The sequence below is a fragment of the Paramormyrops kingsleyae genome, chromosome 10 (genome assembly GCF_048594095.1).
Source record: "Paramormyrops kingsleyae isolate MSU_618 chromosome 10, PKINGS_0.4, whole genome shotgun sequence".
NCBI classification, from domain to species: Eukaryota; Metazoa; Chordata; class Actinopteri; order Osteoglossiformes; family Mormyridae; genus Paramormyrops; species Paramormyrops kingsleyae.
The window spans coordinates 15,587,248-15,604,194 of record NC_132806.1 but is presented as its reverse complement, the minus strand read 5'-3'; the positions used below and the strand labels follow the sequence as shown (position 1 = coordinate 15,604,194).

General features: G+C 41.3%; 1 protein-coding gene across 2 annotated transcripts; it reads left to right on the top strand.

Moving 5' to 3' along the window:
* Positions 1-962: 962 nt before the first annotated feature.
* tnfsf12 (TNF superfamily member 12) lies at positions 963-16,030 on the top strand. 2 transcript variants are annotated; one of them, XM_072717387.1, is made up of 6 exons: positions 963-2,636; positions 4,693-4,798; positions 7,067-7,123; positions 7,231-7,254; positions 7,369-7,496; positions 13,078-13,442. In XM_072717387.1, the coding sequence occupies exons 1-6, from the start codon at positions 2,454-2,456 to the stop codon at positions 13,192-13,194; spliced, it is 615 nt and encodes a 204-aa protein (XP_072573488.1). In that variant the 5' UTR covers positions 963-2,453; the 3' UTR covers positions 13,195-13,442. The 2 variants fall into 2 exon arrangements, with proteins under 2 accessions (XP_072573488.1, XP_023688248.1); XM_023832480.2 differs by lacking the exon at positions 13,078-13,442 and adding an exon at positions 14,298-16,030 and having other exon boundaries at positions 1,793-2,636.
* The last annotated feature ends 917 nt before the right edge of the window (positions 16,031-16,947 follow it).

Sequence of the window (16,947 nt, the reverse complement as noted above, 5' to 3'; positions counted from 1 at the left end):
TTGAAGTGGAGGCAAAAGTGTGGTACTATTTTGGTGTCCCTAGCAACGAGCATGTATGTTTAACATGAAATTGGAGTGATCAAACACTGTAACACATATTATATTATTAAAATTACCATTACATTCAGGAAAGCATTAGAAAGAATTTCAGACAGCAATGAATCATCATACCCCCTGATGATATTTTTGCTCTTCATAGGTTAGATTCGATAAAAAGTATCATATGGATTTATTTTTTCTTGTAATGAAAGAGCGTTTTGTCGCCCCCCATCGGAACTTCTAGGTTCACGGCGTTTTCAAGCAACTTCAGGCGTGATGTTCTGCTGCCACCTGCTGTACTGGATGCTACTGCAGTCCTAAAGACTTACTAACAAGCGCGATATAAAAAAAAACAACACGTTTATAAGCAGTTTAGTACAAAAAAAAGAAATAGGCCTACTTGAAGAAATTAATATTCCATCCATGAAAATAATATAACTTCAGAACTGTAAGTCTCAACCAAGGAATACAACAACGTATGTTTAAAAGAGGAGAAGTGCCGTACAAATCTATAAAGGACGCGAATTTATTATTATGCGTGGGGAGCACTACATACGTAAATACTGGGGGGGAAACACGCGAGCAGTTACACATGCAATCACGGTTTGATCGAATAGATACAGTGCGGATTAAACCGCTTAGGGCGTAGCCATGTGGGATTTCTGACGCCCCTGCAAAACGCAGAGAATGCGAGCGCGAGATAAACAGAAGAATGTGCTATTGTTTTGAGCAATAAACTGAAGCTACTATTAATATGAAGTTGTGCACGTAGGTAAATAACGCCCAGAATTGCCGTTAACTGACCATCCGGACAATCAAAAACAAGTTAAAAACGTAAGGCGTAAGAAGCACATGTTTTGTAAAAACTTTAAATATTTTAAATGCATAGGCTTACATAAAATATTAAGCACTATGAAGCATTTAAATAACCAATGCTTAAATAGTGATTAAAGTTATGAGTTATAAATTCTACAATTTGTTGGGTAACAAAAATAGATAAATTTACCGAAAACACAAAGGTATTTGTCATGCGCTGGGGTTGTTTGAGATGTGTTAGACCAATTTTGGCTTTATCCACTCGGATGTCAAATGCTTTTCCAATTGATGGAGACCATGTCTTCTTTTGCATTTTAAAACAATAGCTTTACAATCAATCGCATATATGATTTGCGTTAGTTTAATAGAGAATGTTTGTCGGCCTGCTCGTAAACAGGCTATTCAATTAGCGCGCGCACGGTGGTGAAGTTTGTACTTTCAGGCCGCACCCCCCATTGCTTGCTTACTTTCGGATTGCGATGACCAAGCCTTTCTGTGGCCTAGGCCTATATATATATTAGCTCACTGATAGTCTCGAATTATAGATCTGTGTATTAGTATTTTAAACTGAATCTGTGACACGTTCACAATAAAGTTCTGAACTTTGTAACCATACTATGCAAATATTCATTCACATATGTGGTTTTAATTCGGCCTGTTATTCGTATACTATATTTACTGACAACAGGAAAGAACCTGCATGCAACTTAAATATTGCTGCGGTTTGCATAATGGACAATACAATGTTTCAAGATAAATTTTTATGACAAACGGTGAAATAAAACGAATGAATGAATGTGCACATATAAGATGGGATTACATAATGTGTAATATAATAATCAACCAGAATATAAACGTCGTTTATATATGATCTAATTTGTACTGCAACGTGGTAATCGTCGTATACAGCTATAAATCTTAGTCGGGCATTTCATGGGAAATTACTGCCACTAATAACACAGCTATGCACGGCGCGTTACTTTCCGTAATTCCTGTTTTAACATGCAGTCCTTTCCACAATTACTACGCCACTGACTATTTTTTATGCGAAGGGGCCGGGCCGAGCCGGGTGCAGCTCGATGGAAATACAAGGGGTCAGCGGGCTTTTTTACACGGCGTAGTTCAGGGAGGACAGCTTGTAAAATGTGGTGGTCTCAGTCCAAAGCACCAGATTCCGGATCAGCCCGTCGCTGAACCTGACGACCACAGAGCACAGCTGGCCATTCAACCTGAGAAAAAAGAGACTAAAGGCGGAGCAGACGACTTGACTTGGCAGACAGCCTGCAACGAGTAGTTTTTTTTTTTGTTTCATCCCGTGCTCATAATTTCACATGCTGATCAGAAAACCTGGTCTTCTGCGAAAGCACGAAATAAATATCCGAAGACTGTAATGCAGGGCACCTTTTCCTGTTGCGATTTTAGAGACAATATCAGCTTTTGCAAATAAGTCGAACGGGATATAAACCGAAGTTGCAAAAAAAGTTAAAGGTCAAAAATTAAAACTGATCATACCTTAAGAACGCCTGAAAGTTAATGCAGTCCTCTAAAATGAAGGAAACCAAAGCGCACAATTAGCTGGGTAACTGGCGTAGCCGAGCATGAATATGCGGCGGATTATGCAGGACAGGCGGCAGATGCGTCAGCTGCGGTCCGTGTGGACCTGCGCGGCTGTGCTCGCTTTAATGCTGGCGGTTGGCAGCGTCGCGTTTACGGCGTGGGCATGGGGACAGACCAGGAGCCTGTCTCTGTCTTTCAAAAGTCTGCAATATCATCTCGAACAAGTAAGTCAATTCTTCTTATTATTATTATAATCGTCCACAAAACAACTGCGTACTACTGCTGTTGTTAGTAGTAGTAATAAGAAGAATAATAATAATTATTATTATTATAATTTATATCATTATTATTATTACTAACAACAGCAGTAGGAGGCAGTTGTTTTGTGGACTTTTTAATTTGCCTGCGTCAGTCACTGTTGCAATCACTTTTGTGTATTGCGTTTACAAGAAAGTTCGCTGGGGTTGGTCAGCGATTCCAGCGACCTGTGGTCATACGGTTATGAAGATAGTTTTGTCTGATGGCACCGATATAAAGTGCCGATGTGTTCCACTTTGGCCTGTGATTTGGTCCATGTGCGGTTAGCAGCGGTCCGACACATGCGCCGGACCCGTGAATAGTCTTATTGCTCGGCCTGGACACCGCTACTGTTCGACGGCTGTTAAATTTCGTTCCCATTTTAGTTTTAAGGAGATCTATAGCTAGTGCGGACACTTTAGCCTATTGCAGTTTTGAAGCACGGCATGCATGTGCTATATAATATTGTCAGGTGCTGCGACGGCTTTTTTCCATTATGAACTAAGCTAAAGGTCTGTGGTGAAGATGCTGAGTATATTGCATTGTATGTTCAGATGTTCTTGCTAAGTAATTCAGGCCATTGATTACTGTTCTTAAATACTAGCCTGTAAACTGTAAAAATGCGACCACTGTAACGGACTAAAGGAGTGGTTTCATCTTGATATTATCTTCTGATTGTTTCCTATGAGCACATGTGCTGGTTGTGTCACACAACCAGCACAGTGAAATAATGCAATATGAAGAAGTAAAATAGCAACATAATGTTTTCCCTCCAAATCTTTACTTGTTGGCACAGTATCTGGTACAGCACTGCTCGGTTTGAAGGCCTCAAGGCTGGGAATTAAGCTCTGAAGTTTTTATTTTTAACAGACCACATGTCCTTGCTGTTTCTGTATAATCATTTATGTGCTTTGCTAGCTTCATATCGGCTTTGAGATTTATTTTTCAGCTATGGCTTCCTTCCAGCCAGACGTGACAAAGTGTTCTGGGCTTTTTGCGAGCGCAGCTGTTCCATCACATCTCAGCTACCTGACTCATTCAAAGGTGTCATTAGCCCCATGACAAACTTGTGCATCTACTTCCTATTGTGTGGTGTGACCAATCCGATCTGAGTGTCTGAGTAGAAAGACATGCTTGGGGTTTTCAGATGATTAACTGCTGGCAGAGATATGGTGATGATCCTCGGGATAATCCTGCAAACTGCCAATCATGTGGCTAGGCGGGTTCTTTGTAGCTGGGATTTTTGTGATTGGAGGATCGAAATGGAGGGAAAATGGTTATTCTTGGTGATCGGTCTTGTTGATCAATTGGCCAGATGTTAATTTCCAATAAATGAATGGGTTAGGTAAAAACCCTGGTATTTCATACTAGTTTTAATTGGTTTGCCCACAATGTTACAAGTTGATACTTTGAAGTTTTTTACTGGTTCATTGTGGTTGTATTTTCAAGTGAAATTGACAGTCCATCCAAATGAACTGCTCTGCCTTCTTTGATATCAGTCCGCCATTGAAGTTTTATAAGGTATCGGGTAGGTCGTGCCAAGCTGGTGTTAAGTAATGTCAAATGCTACAGCTGTAGGCTGAAAATAAATCATAATGAGTAAACTGGTCTGACTCGTTTCCTAAGATTAAATCTGATTGTGTTATGGGTTTAAGTCTTGCAGGTCAGCACACCACGCAGACAAACACAAGTGTCCATAATTGTGACCAGCTTTTTATAAGATTTTTTTTGCCTTTGGCTCTGCCTCCCCCACTCCCCACTGCATCCACCCCCACATGACTTCAGGAATGCAAAGCAATAGAAAATTGTGGTTTAAAAAAAGTGTCAGTCTGTTCATGTCTGTAGTCATCTAGAGAATGAAGCAGTTTTGCAAAAAACAAAACAACATCATGTGAGTTTTGCCCTTTTCTTGCAAGTTTATAAACGCATGACAGTTTCCTGGCACCCTTACTGCTTCCTCCATTTCTCCCTCTCTTCTTCCAGGTAAACGCCCAGCGAGAGGCCATTGTGAACCTTCTGCTGGAAAAGCAACTTAAGATGGACTACCAGAGGGTCAAGAGAGACGCGCTCAACAAGTTGGGACGGACAGGTACTGGGAGATGAGGATATTTTGGAAAAATGTTTAGTGCAGAGAAGGTGAGGAAATGGTTAGGAGGAAATGTGTAGAATGGAAGGGATGGAGGAGCACGCAGGTAAGGAGCACCGAGGAGCAAGAGGAGGTACGTGCAGATGAGGGAGGAACAGGTGGAGAGAAGGAACAAGGGTATTCAAAGTCAGTGACTCCCAGGGGTCTGTCCCACCATGTTTGTAAATGCCACAGATTACAGGATGTTCTCTGTCTGCTTTACTTACTGTCAGCATATTTGAAACCGATGTGCTGCAGTCTTAAGGAAACACTGGAATATCTTCCTGGTCTCATCCGTGTTAAAGCTGAAGACACATTACAATGAGTTTCTTTTTTCCTCATCATAACTTACCTAACCACACATGCATGTGACATATTCATTTACCCTGACAGTTTAGCCTGTACTGAATATTTATGGAATCTTCATACCAGTGAAGCATGTGATTGATAGGTTTCCACAGCAACTCATGATTGTGACATGAAGTCTTGTGATCTGTCAGTCTCAGTGCCTTCAGGGCCCTGTCTAGGTCTTTCCTCATGGTCTCAGCTGAGGGGTCCTGTTTGGGCCTTTTTCGGAGTCTCAGTTTAGGGGGCCCTCCTGGGACATAGGTTTTAATGCCAGTGATCCACTGAAGCTTATTCTTATCCTTGAAAGCTGTGCCTATACTCCGATCATTCTCTTACCACCGTCATACAGGTGGTTCCTGCCAGAAAATTGCATTCTTAAAATTTCCCACCAATTTCAGATCCAAGTGTTGTGTGCAGATGCAAAGCTATCGAAGTTTGAGGGGGAGAGCGTTTCAGAAACTGAGACTGGTGGCTGATTGCCTTTGCTTTGCATTGGCTGTTCCGTGTTCAGAGTGAGTGGTTTCTGAACACAAATAGACAGGCACACTGCTATTTGCAGTGAGGAGGAGCGGGCAGAGGCAGATTGAGATTCACAAATTATAGATGTTTTCTGGGAGGCACTGGGAGCTGAACCAGAAATAATTTTGTTTAGGTTTTGTTTTTGTTTTTTTTTTAACTGTAACCATAAACGTTGCTAAGGGCCAGTGACCTTAGTGACAGAAATAAATAATACCTACTTTTGCCAGAGAGTAATGCCCCCCCCCCCCCAATTCCAAAGAACATTCTCTGATTTTCTTTCCATTGCTCTATCAGAATTACACAGGGAGCATTAAGTACATCATTCTGTGTGCAGTTTTTCTTGTGTGAAGTTGGGGTGCATGGAAACACTTCACATATGAAGCTAAGTAACTATTTTACACATGCAAAGGGCACTTCTAATTGTTTCCGGTGGCTACTTCCAAACCCGAATATACTTTCACGCCCGCTGAGCAGAACGCTTGTTTCCACACCTTTTTGAGTGTGTTTAAATGTCATTACTTAGGAGGGAGCGTCAAACGGTAGTTGGAATGTAGTGCAGAATAAAAAAAACGTGTGTGTAACTGCTGCTGTAAAACTGGAAAGAAACGCTTGAGGTCCTGCAGCTTGCTGATTCAGCAGTGAGACATGAGGGAGCCCCTTTTTATTTTTAGAGTTGGCGGATAGAACGGGATCCCGGTGATCTCCCGATGTACGCATCAGCACCACGGGCATTTAAGGGCGGTGATCAGTCACGGCACTGGGGCAAGGGCCTGGCACAGTTGCACCACCTTAATGCCCTTTCTAAACGCTCTGCTGCTATTGCTCTTTGCTTGTAATATGTATATAATATGTACACGACAACTGAAATATTTATTAATAACATACATTATAATTGTATAATCATATGTCATTAATGTATATTAAAGCAGTAATTTTTTGTTCATTAAAAGAGTTTGGAATGGAATACTGAATACGGAATGCATAATGGTGTTCTAAATGTTCTATGAATGCATCATGAAAGTGCACTGAATGTTCTATGAATGCATCATGAAGCATTACCAAATTATGTTTTAGTAGCCATTCTTTTCCCACTCATTCAGTCCCTTTGATGCTTACAGATTTTCCACTGGAACACTGAAGAAAGTCATTTTTCAAAATGTTTATCAGATTGTAGACTTAATCTCTCAGCAAAAGCCAGATCCTGAAATATGCACGCGGATATGATAGTGCAGATGTCCAGCCTCTGTTTTTTTCTACCTTGTGTGGGATTTCTTGAAGTTTTCTTGAGGTAAATATTTAAAAAGAAAAGCTCTGCCTGCCTTCTCAACATTTTTTCCACTTTTCGTTCTTTTTTCCCCCCCAAAGATTCCGGAAGTGGAAGGAGAAAGAAGAAAAATCAGGATTTGGCTTCTCATTTTGAAAGTTAGTTTAAACAAATGCCCTTTCTCCAAATCTTTATTTTATGATAAAATACAGAGGTGCTTCTTCATGTTCTAACCTGATTCACTATCTTTGTCTGTTTGTACAAGTTAAAGACCAAGCCATTGTAGAAGGTAAGATAATTCCTAAAAGTATTGTTTTAAAGGTTACTTATTAATGCGTGATTTTTTCAGGTGGTACATCACTGAATCTCTCTGCATCTTCTTCCCTTTTTTTGGGCGTTGTAGTGGGAACAGAAGGAGTCATCAAGGGCTGGACTGAGGAACGGCTGAACTCCACCAAGGCTGTGAGTTATGACCCCCAGGAAGGCACCTTCAGAGTGGAGAGGAGGGGGGTCTATTTCTTGTACTGCCAGGTGAGACACGCCACCCCCCCAACCCCTTATACTGACCTCCTTACCTTCAATAGAGCAGCGAATCCATCCATCCATTGATTTTCAGGAGACATTTATTTTAAATACATTTAAATTGGTACTTTTAAAATTTTAACAAACAATTCTACTCCAGCACGTACACTAATATTACCAAGCATCCCATTACGATTGCTTTCATTCATTCAGTTACAAGGAGAATGGTAAGACGTTCTATTAAATTCATAAAGGGTATATCCACCCTGATTGCTGTGTACTTCCAATTTATCGTTATTAAAAATGCCCGCGACAGGGGTGGAGCACTGCGTGTAAGGAGAGTATTGGGGGCTGGGGGGGGGAGAGACTGCTGCACTGATGAATGGGGAAAAAAACACACAAGCACACAAAACTGTAAAATATGTTTCTTCCGTGATCAAATTTGACATCATTATTCTCCACTTAAAAAAATAGCAAACAGGTAACATAAGTACCCATAAAGGTTACAGCAGTATCTGCTGCTTTCTTCCGTTCATCTCCTCAATAAATATTTAAAAACCCCACACAGCTCATTATGCTTGATTATTTAACTGCTTAAAACACAGCATGGTATAATAACCTGTAGATGCAGGTGCTAGTTTGATGTTGTTAACATAGCCTGTTTGCTGTGTTCTAAGACCTATGATACCTTACAAAAATCACTGGCTTGACGCTAGGGAGATCCTGTTTAACTAGCTGATGTTTTAGTGTTATAGCATGCTTGCTATTCTGACATATGGCGTTTCGGCAGTGGTTCAAACATATTGAGTCCATGGTTCAGTTAGCGTTAGCAATATGTAGCGTTAGCAATATCTGTAATAGTCTAATTAGTACAGGTACTAAAGAAATGTAATACCGACGCGAAGAACTTTTGAGGTACTATGGTACCTTTTCATTACCAGTATCCTGTGCAGTATCCTGTGCAACACTAGTCTGCACAAACCATATTTGGTAAAATGTCGTACAGCACGAATAAATGAAAAACACTGCGCCGCCTACTTGATAAATCTGTATGTTTATCATGCCCAAAATTACTCTAAATAAGCCACATAACAAGGATATTAATCATGAATTAAATTCTGTTGCGCGGTAGCACTTTTCTTCCTATGGCTGTGTCCGAATTCAGGTTCTGCATCTTTTGAAGGATGCGGTCTAAGGAGATGTAGTCTTTGTAGGCTGCATTCCTCGAAGGCCGAATGGAAAGCTTTGAGAAAAGGGATGGTCTGGCCTATGGATAATTTCCTGCTTGTGTCACCAGCTGTTCCCGCCCCTCCCCTTCAGTCACAAAGTGCCGCTCCTATCATTTAGCTGGGACACACCCACTTTACCTTGGCGCAGTGAATCTTGGGATATGCTGAGCTTTTGAAGGATCCATCTGATGGGGGTGTGGGGGGGGCAATCGTGTTCAAGCACGGTATAAGGCAAGTGGGCCAAGTGTGACTACGCCCTTATTCATGATTTTATCTTTTCACGCATGGACTACTGTAATGCATTATACATAGAACCTGATACATAGGCAGTCAGGCAGTGGTGACTCCAGCTTCTACGGAGTGACGCTGCTGCAGGATTAGTGACTAACACTAAGAAAAAATATTGTAACTCACCAGTTCTGGCTTCTGTACATCAGCTTCCCATCAATTTTAGGTTCACATATAAGGTTTTACTTTTCGTCTTCAGAGCCTTAAATGGGCTTGTCCCATCTTATGTTGTTGATCTACTGCACGTTCAAGTCTCTGTCAGAACCTTCAAGTCAACTTCTGATCAGTTACTGCTGTCAGTCCCACAGTCTCGGTTATAATTTAAGGGTTACCATGCCTTTGCAGTTACTGCTGTCACTCCCACAGTCTTTGGTTTATGCATCGGCTGTGAGTTTCTACGATCTTTCAGCAAGCACCAAGAATATTTCCATTTGATTGTTCATGGCCAACTCGGGTATAACCAAAACTGTGAGTGTCAATTTCATGAATCTGAAGGGGTGATTGTACAACATTCTGACCACACAGTGATAAAGCAGGCAGCTGTTAAAGGACATCAGGGCAAACACAGGCTACAGTAACACAAACTTAACATATATCTGTAAACTGGGCTACAGGAACACAAACCTACAGCTACAGTATAGCTGTAACGGTACACCTATTCATTGTGTGCTGTTTGGTTGCATCATTTTTGTTTCAGAACACACAGTTAAACAATATATTTCTTGACACAGGTATAATCTAAATTTACAAGTAAATGTTCAACACAAAAAAGCATGATGCTAATTGTGACTGAGTTAGTTGCAACTGATGCTGGATACAGTCTGTTATAATCAGCCTCATGGGAACGTTGGTCTCCCAGTAAACTGCACAAGTACTGCAGAGAGAGTAGTTGATAAGACCAGAAGATTATCGGCTCTGTTACTCGTATATCCCACTCTGTTAGGCCGCTGAAACCACATCAAACCTGGTAACACATTTGAGATGACATCATCCAAGTGTGTGTATGACCAGAGTAAGGTCGAATCCCATGGTATTTACGGCACTCTTTCCAGGAAATTCAGACCAGGCTGGGAAAAAACTACAGCTGTGGGGGTGTTTATCACTACAGATATATGACCATACTCAGTATTGGACAACGTGGGATTTAGATGGAATTTTAGTTCATTATGATTGTTATGATGCGGTCTTATTTTTGTATCTTAACTTGTATAACTTTTACAATGTGCAAATAAGCATCTCTTAGGTTTTGTCATTCAAGGATATTGGCAGACACATTGCTTTTGGTTTATAGCTGTTCCTAATTGTGTTTGTATTTGCAGTTTTAATAATAAATAGGGTTGCAAAATTTTGGCAATTTTCAAAGTTGGAAACTTTCCATGGGAATTAATGGGAATAAACTGGAAATTTGCAAAATTGCAGATTAACCTATAACTGGGAAAAACTTCTATATGGGACTAATAGTGATATTATTGTGTATCCAAGTGCTTGTAATTATGTGTATGTAAGAACATCCCAAAATAAGCATCTGCATCAAATCGTACTGCTTATAAGTCATATTCTATGTTGTATTATTCATACAGTTCGCTTTCTTTGCTATATCTGACAGCTCGCAAGGAGTTCCGTGGAGTTCAATATTTCCAAAATTCCTCAACTTAACTTCTCATGGAAAGTTTCTGGCCCTTATAAACCCTAATAACAAATAATTAAATAATAAAACAAATTCTGTTTTCCGTGCTGTACCAAAAATGCATTGAGCCATGAAGCCAAAAACTGAGGTTTGTACCAAACTGTGAATTTTGTGTACCGATCCACCCTTAACATACAGTACATCTACACAGATGGATTACAGGAACACATTCCTTCAGTATATCTGCACAACTGCGCTACAGAAACAAACGTACAGTATATCTACAAAACTGGCCTATAGGAACTCAATCCTACAGTGTATCTACAACACTGGCCTATAGGAACTTAAACCTACAGTATTTCTGCAAAGTTGGCCTATAGGAGCTCTAATCCTAGAGTATATCTATGAAACTAACAGAGACACAAACACACACACACACAATTGGGCTACAGGACCTTAAACCTGTAGGGAATACACAACACTGGCCTACAGGAAGACAAGCTACTGTACAGTCATGCACCGCATAACACAGTTTCAGTCAATAACGGTCCGCATATATGACAGTGGTCCCGTAAAATTATAATGGATCTGAAAAATTCCTGTCGCCTAGTGACATTATAGAGCAACACATTATTCACATTTTTGTGGTGATGCTGATGTTAACAAACCAAGTACAAAGCTAGTCATATAAAAGTATAGCACACACAGCTGTGTACAGTACCTAATACTTGATAATACTGTCAACTCCAGAAATATTGGCACCCCTCAAAAAAGTGAACAAAACCATTAATATAATATAGATAATGCATACAATGATTCTAATGCTCCTTAAATGTTTGGAGAAATTGTTGATTTAATAAAAATAATTCCTGCAAAAATGTTGTTATATCTTTTGAGTAGTTTATCTCAATATGTGGCAATATAATGGGTACCCTTGAAGAATAAATAACTCTGCAATAAATTTGCATCTTTGGGGGGAAAAAGTTTCTTGATGTTGCTTTTAGGGTGTAGGAACTTTTGGTGTCTAGGAACTGTTGTCTACGACCATTTTCTGGGGTATAAATATGAGAAAACAGGTAAAATCATTTTGTCATCCATCAACATGGGCAAAACCAATTGAGAGCTCTCAATGCAAATGAGGGAAAAAAGTTGTTGAGCTGCATAGATCGGGGAATGGCTACAAAAAAATAGGTATTCAATTAAAATTACTAGTAAGCACAATCAGGGCCATAATAAAGAAGTTTGAAAAGTCATGGAACTGTTGAAAACATGCCAGGAAGGGGACACTTCTACATATTGCCCCCACGTACAGTGTGGAGGATAATGAGAGAGGCAAAGAGGAGCCCAAAGATCAGTTTCATGACTGGAAAGTTTAGTTGAATCTTGGCGATTCACTGTTTCAAAGTCAACTGTGAGAAGACACCTCCATGACCAGAAGCTTTATGGACGAGTGGCACGACAGAAGCCTCTCCTGAATCCGACACACAAATGCCAGCATCTCAACTTCACCAAGCATCACTGGATATACAACTGGAATCATGTGTTATGATGAGACAAAAATTGAGCTTTTTGGGCAAGCCCACCATTGCCATGCTTGCCAGAAAAGGGGAACTGTACAGGGCACCTGTTACCCACAGTGAAATGTAGTGGTGGCATTTTCATGCTTTGGGGCTGGTTTGCTGCCAGTGGTCCACGGGCTTCTGCTAAAGTCAGTGGCATAATGAGTTCCATTAAATATCAGAACATTTTAGCCGAAAATGTGTCTGCTTCTGCAAGAAGGCTGAAACTGGCCTGTGACTGGGGCAATGATCCAAAGCAAACGCCAAAATCAACCAAAAGTATTGGCTGCAGAAACAGAGAATTAAGGTTTTGCAATGGCCCTCACAAGAGGCACCCCAAGACATCTTTGGGAATATTCTGCATGTAAGAGTTGTGTTCTGCGGCTTTGATAAACACTACAATAAGAGGCTGAGTGCTGTCATTCTCGCCAGATGAGGCCGCACCAAACACTGACATTTTGGGGGACCTCATTATTTTTGGAATCTGCCTTATTTTGAAAATTTGCGTTACAAAAGGAAAACTTTATTTTGTTACAAAAGCCTGTTTGACAAAAAAGTGGCTTACCCAGTTGTTTAAGCACAAAATATTGCTCATTGCATGTGTGGTTCCTTTTAAATATTAATTTTTGCGATTTTCCATGAAGGGTGCCAGTTTTTCCGGAGTTGACTGTAAACAACAATGTTACTGTTTTCTGTATTTACTATATTGTACATTTTATCATTTTAGAGTGTTCTCTTTTTACTTCTATAAAAGCCCAGGTGTGCAGTAGTGTGGAAAGAAAATCGGTAGGTCCTGGAGGGGAGGCATATTAGGTCTGTTATGTCTTAGGCAAGAAGAGATTGTTTTGATTACTGCGTGTCCTTCTCTCGCGGTGGCCTGCATGTAGTCGGGTTCACAGGCTCTGAAGACCTTGGAGAGACGGGCAGTGGAGAAGCTGAGGAAGCCACCTGCAGGAAGGGGTTTGAAGCTACTCCAACTGGTGCACAGGGAGTTGCAGTTATGAAGTCGTCACAATAGGTCATACGCAGTATGTTATATGGTAGTACAAAGAGAATTGTGTTTGTTATACGTTTGAGCTTGGTTTGTTGGTGTTTTGTGACCAATCACAAACAATCAATCAATCTGGAATTGAGAATTATGGTCTATCAACTGGTTGCTCATTGTGCTCGGGGTCTTTGGTACCTGGTGCCAGCGTGTGACAGGAGTGCTTTGCTGGATTCCTCGAATAAAAGAGAGAACTTTGCTGACCAACTGAGAGGTCTGGAGATTTATTCTAAGTGGCTTAACTAGAGTTATTAGAGGGTGATTTATAATTGTACTTCCAGAGTAGGCTATACAGTCTAGCTTTGTGTATAAACACTAAGATGTTTGCACAACAGTGAAATCGCCTAATGCAGTGGTTCTCAATCCTGTTCCTGGTGCCCCACCTGCCAGAATGTTTTCATTCCAACCCTACCTTAATCATGCTTATATGGTCCTTAATAGGCTAAAGCCGGTTTCAGACTGAATGCGGCGTACACTACGCGCCGCTCGGGGAGCTTGTGCCAGCGCTGTGGTCAAAGATGAACTTTGTTGAACTTTGACCGCTGCGCGCTATGACGCATTGTCGCGCGATCAATAGAAACAAGGCACCGAACCGGGCACAGAAATCGAAATGGAGGAAAGACTTATATTGTCCGTGTCTGAGTTCCCAGAGCTATATCACACAAGCGTAGAGTCTTTTTGAATGCGAAATATACATCGTCGCTACTGACCGCGAGGCGAAATGACAGGAGAGAGTTTTGAAAACCACGCCTACTCTTTGCGCAGAAGCCCCGCGGCGAGCACAGCGCCTGCCGCGTTCGGTCTGTAACCAGCTTTAGCCTATTAAGGACCATATAAGCCCGATTAAGGTAGGGTTGGAATAAAAACATTCTGGCAGGTGGGGCGCCAGGAACAGGATTGAGAACCACTGGCCTAATGGCACATTTCTCAGAACTCATCCCCTTTAAGCAATGCATGACTATACATCTACGCAACTGATCTCTTGGGACATAAACCAATGTGGACTGTACACAGATTAAAGGTTGTCAGTGATTTAGTGGTCTGTCGCCTTGCCCACCCCAGGTGCACTTCAACGAGAACCAGAGCCCCTACGTGAAGCTGGAGGTGTCGGTGGGCAAAGTGAAGGTGCTCCAGTGTAAGGAAGGCTACGGAACCACGCCCTCCTCAGGCTCCCATGCATTCCACTACATGAAGCCGTGCCAAGTGTCGGGCTTACTGCATCTGGAGAAGGGGGATGAGCTCAAGGTCACCACTGGCGCTAAATTCACCCTTTTGAACACTGTCAATCACTACTTTGGGCTCTTCAAGGTCACCTGAGGCTGCCGCCGTTGAGTTCACTTACCTTACTCTCTACCCCAAAAGCATCTTCAGCATCCTTCCTCATGCATGAGCCTGTGCGTGTGTCTGTGTTGACATTCCCTCCAACCCTGGACCTTCTCGTTTGCCTCTTAAAAGGGGACGGTATCGGACTTAAACTTCTGTGGTGCTTTCATGTTCTGTTCTGACACGGAACCCTGTGCCTTCATGTTCCGTTTCACCCAGAACGCCTCAGCCCTCGTTAATGCAACCGCTTCCCATCCCGAGGGTGGCTTTCGGCCCTGTGTGCTGCCCAGGCTGAAGAAGCGGAGGACTTGCTTCATCAAAACTTTCAAACCGGTGCTCTGCACCCTGAGCACAGTTGGTCTGAGGACGGTATTCGAAGAAAAACTTTAGCTGCGCTGAACCGAGCCGTTGGCCGATTTGCAGGGCTGGGTCGCTTCGGTCCACTGCTATTCATTTTCGTAACGGGTCAGCACTTCTAGAAATGCCACTTTCATCTGGACGAACTACAGTCCATTGGACTAAAATTCATATTGACATTTTTAAACCTGTGTACCCATATCCCCCCTTTATTAATTCAGACCAATTGGTATTAACTGCAGATGCCTTTATTATCCTCTGTGTAACATACTACTCTATTAACTGTTTGGGGCTGTAATACATGATATGATGTAAATGGGAGACTGTGCCACCAAGCACTGCTTTGAAAATAAATTAATTTGCGTGAGCAGGCTTTCTGCGACCATTCTCCGCTTCCTGCTACTCCTGCTGTATAGTGTTATTTTTTATAAGATGAACTAAAAAAAAGAAACAAAACATCAAATTAAGCAACTATTATTCTTATGCTTGTCATGTCGGCATATACATTACTGTGTACTTTAATGTATATGGTTGAGATGACAATAAAGCTCTACTACTACAACTACAGGTAGCTCTCAGTTTTAAAAAGTAAATCCGGACGTACCCAGAAAATATTGGAGATATCTAGTTTTTCGGAAGCACTAATATAAGAAGACGGCATTTATCTATAAGCAAATTTACACTGTAACTTTTCATTTATTTAATAGGTGTTCTCTAGTACATATCGGCAGTATATTTTTGGTTTGCACGTTTTTTGCTATAAGCGGTCTTCAGTGGTATGGGAAGGTAAATCTGACTTGTGTAAAATTTGACTTGCATAAGGGTTTGTGGAATGGATCACTTACGTTAGTCGAGAATTGCCTGTGTATCAGTGTTTCCCCATCCGGTCCTTGGGGACCCATAGCCGGTCTTCGTTTTTTTCCCTCCAAGCTCCCTACTGCAAAAACATGGACTGTCTGTGCGTCCTTGAGGACCGGTTTGGGAAACACTGCTGTATTTGAAAACATTCTGGTAAAGCATGAATTGTAGCATTTATTCATTATTCGAATAACTAAAATCACTGTACTAATGCTATAACTTTATGTATTTCCAAAAAATAAAAATAAAAAAAACGGCTTGCTTGTATTTCCATGTGAACCATTTTATATCCTGAAATCTGCTTCAGCTTCCATTCTAGCTCATATCCAGTCGTTTTACTTGCGGAGTACTTCTGCTTTTAGGGTTAGTTTTAAATGTTTAGTTCCTCTGCATTTTAACCCAAATGAAGCTCGTAGCAGCGCTGTCTCACTGCTTCCCACAGCCCTCCCACCCCTGCACCCAGAATGATTAAATGCACAAAAGAAAAAACTTCTGCAAACAACCACATTCCCCACATTTATGAAGATCAAAGCATCAACATCTGGCAATGTGTCAGATAGTTATATAATGGGGGTGGGGGGGGTTGCTTTGTTTTAAGGTTTTTGGCCTGAAATAGTCTGTGGCGTCTGGTTAACAAATCTCTTTACAATACAGGGCATCAGCAGCTGACTTAGATACAGCCACGGTAAAAATAAAAATGTTCACATTGCATAATAGGGTATGTAAATACATAGCTGGAGACATGACCAGTGAATCTCAGGGTTCAACTCAAAAACAGCAGTACACAAGCACAAGGTGAAGCAGGAGACACTGGCAGTAACCAAAAATCAGCCAGGTAGAGGGCGGAAGGAACTTTCTAATGACTGTCAACTTATTCGACAATTACACTTGAATAGGAGGTTGACATCAAGTGACCTTCAAAGAGAATGGGAAACATTAAGTGGTGTGAAGTTCAATTCATAACAGGCTCCTAGAAGCAGGACTAAAGACCCATAAAGCAAGAAAGAAGCCCTTCATTAACGGGGAGCATGGAAGAGCCAGACCCTTTACTCACATGCTTACCCGTAAATTGAGAAATGAGTGAAACTAATTTTTTTTTTAGTTTTGTTCACATCTGAAAGATGAAACTTTTGAAAAATCGCTGGTTGATCCACCAGTGCCCCCCAGCTGCTTT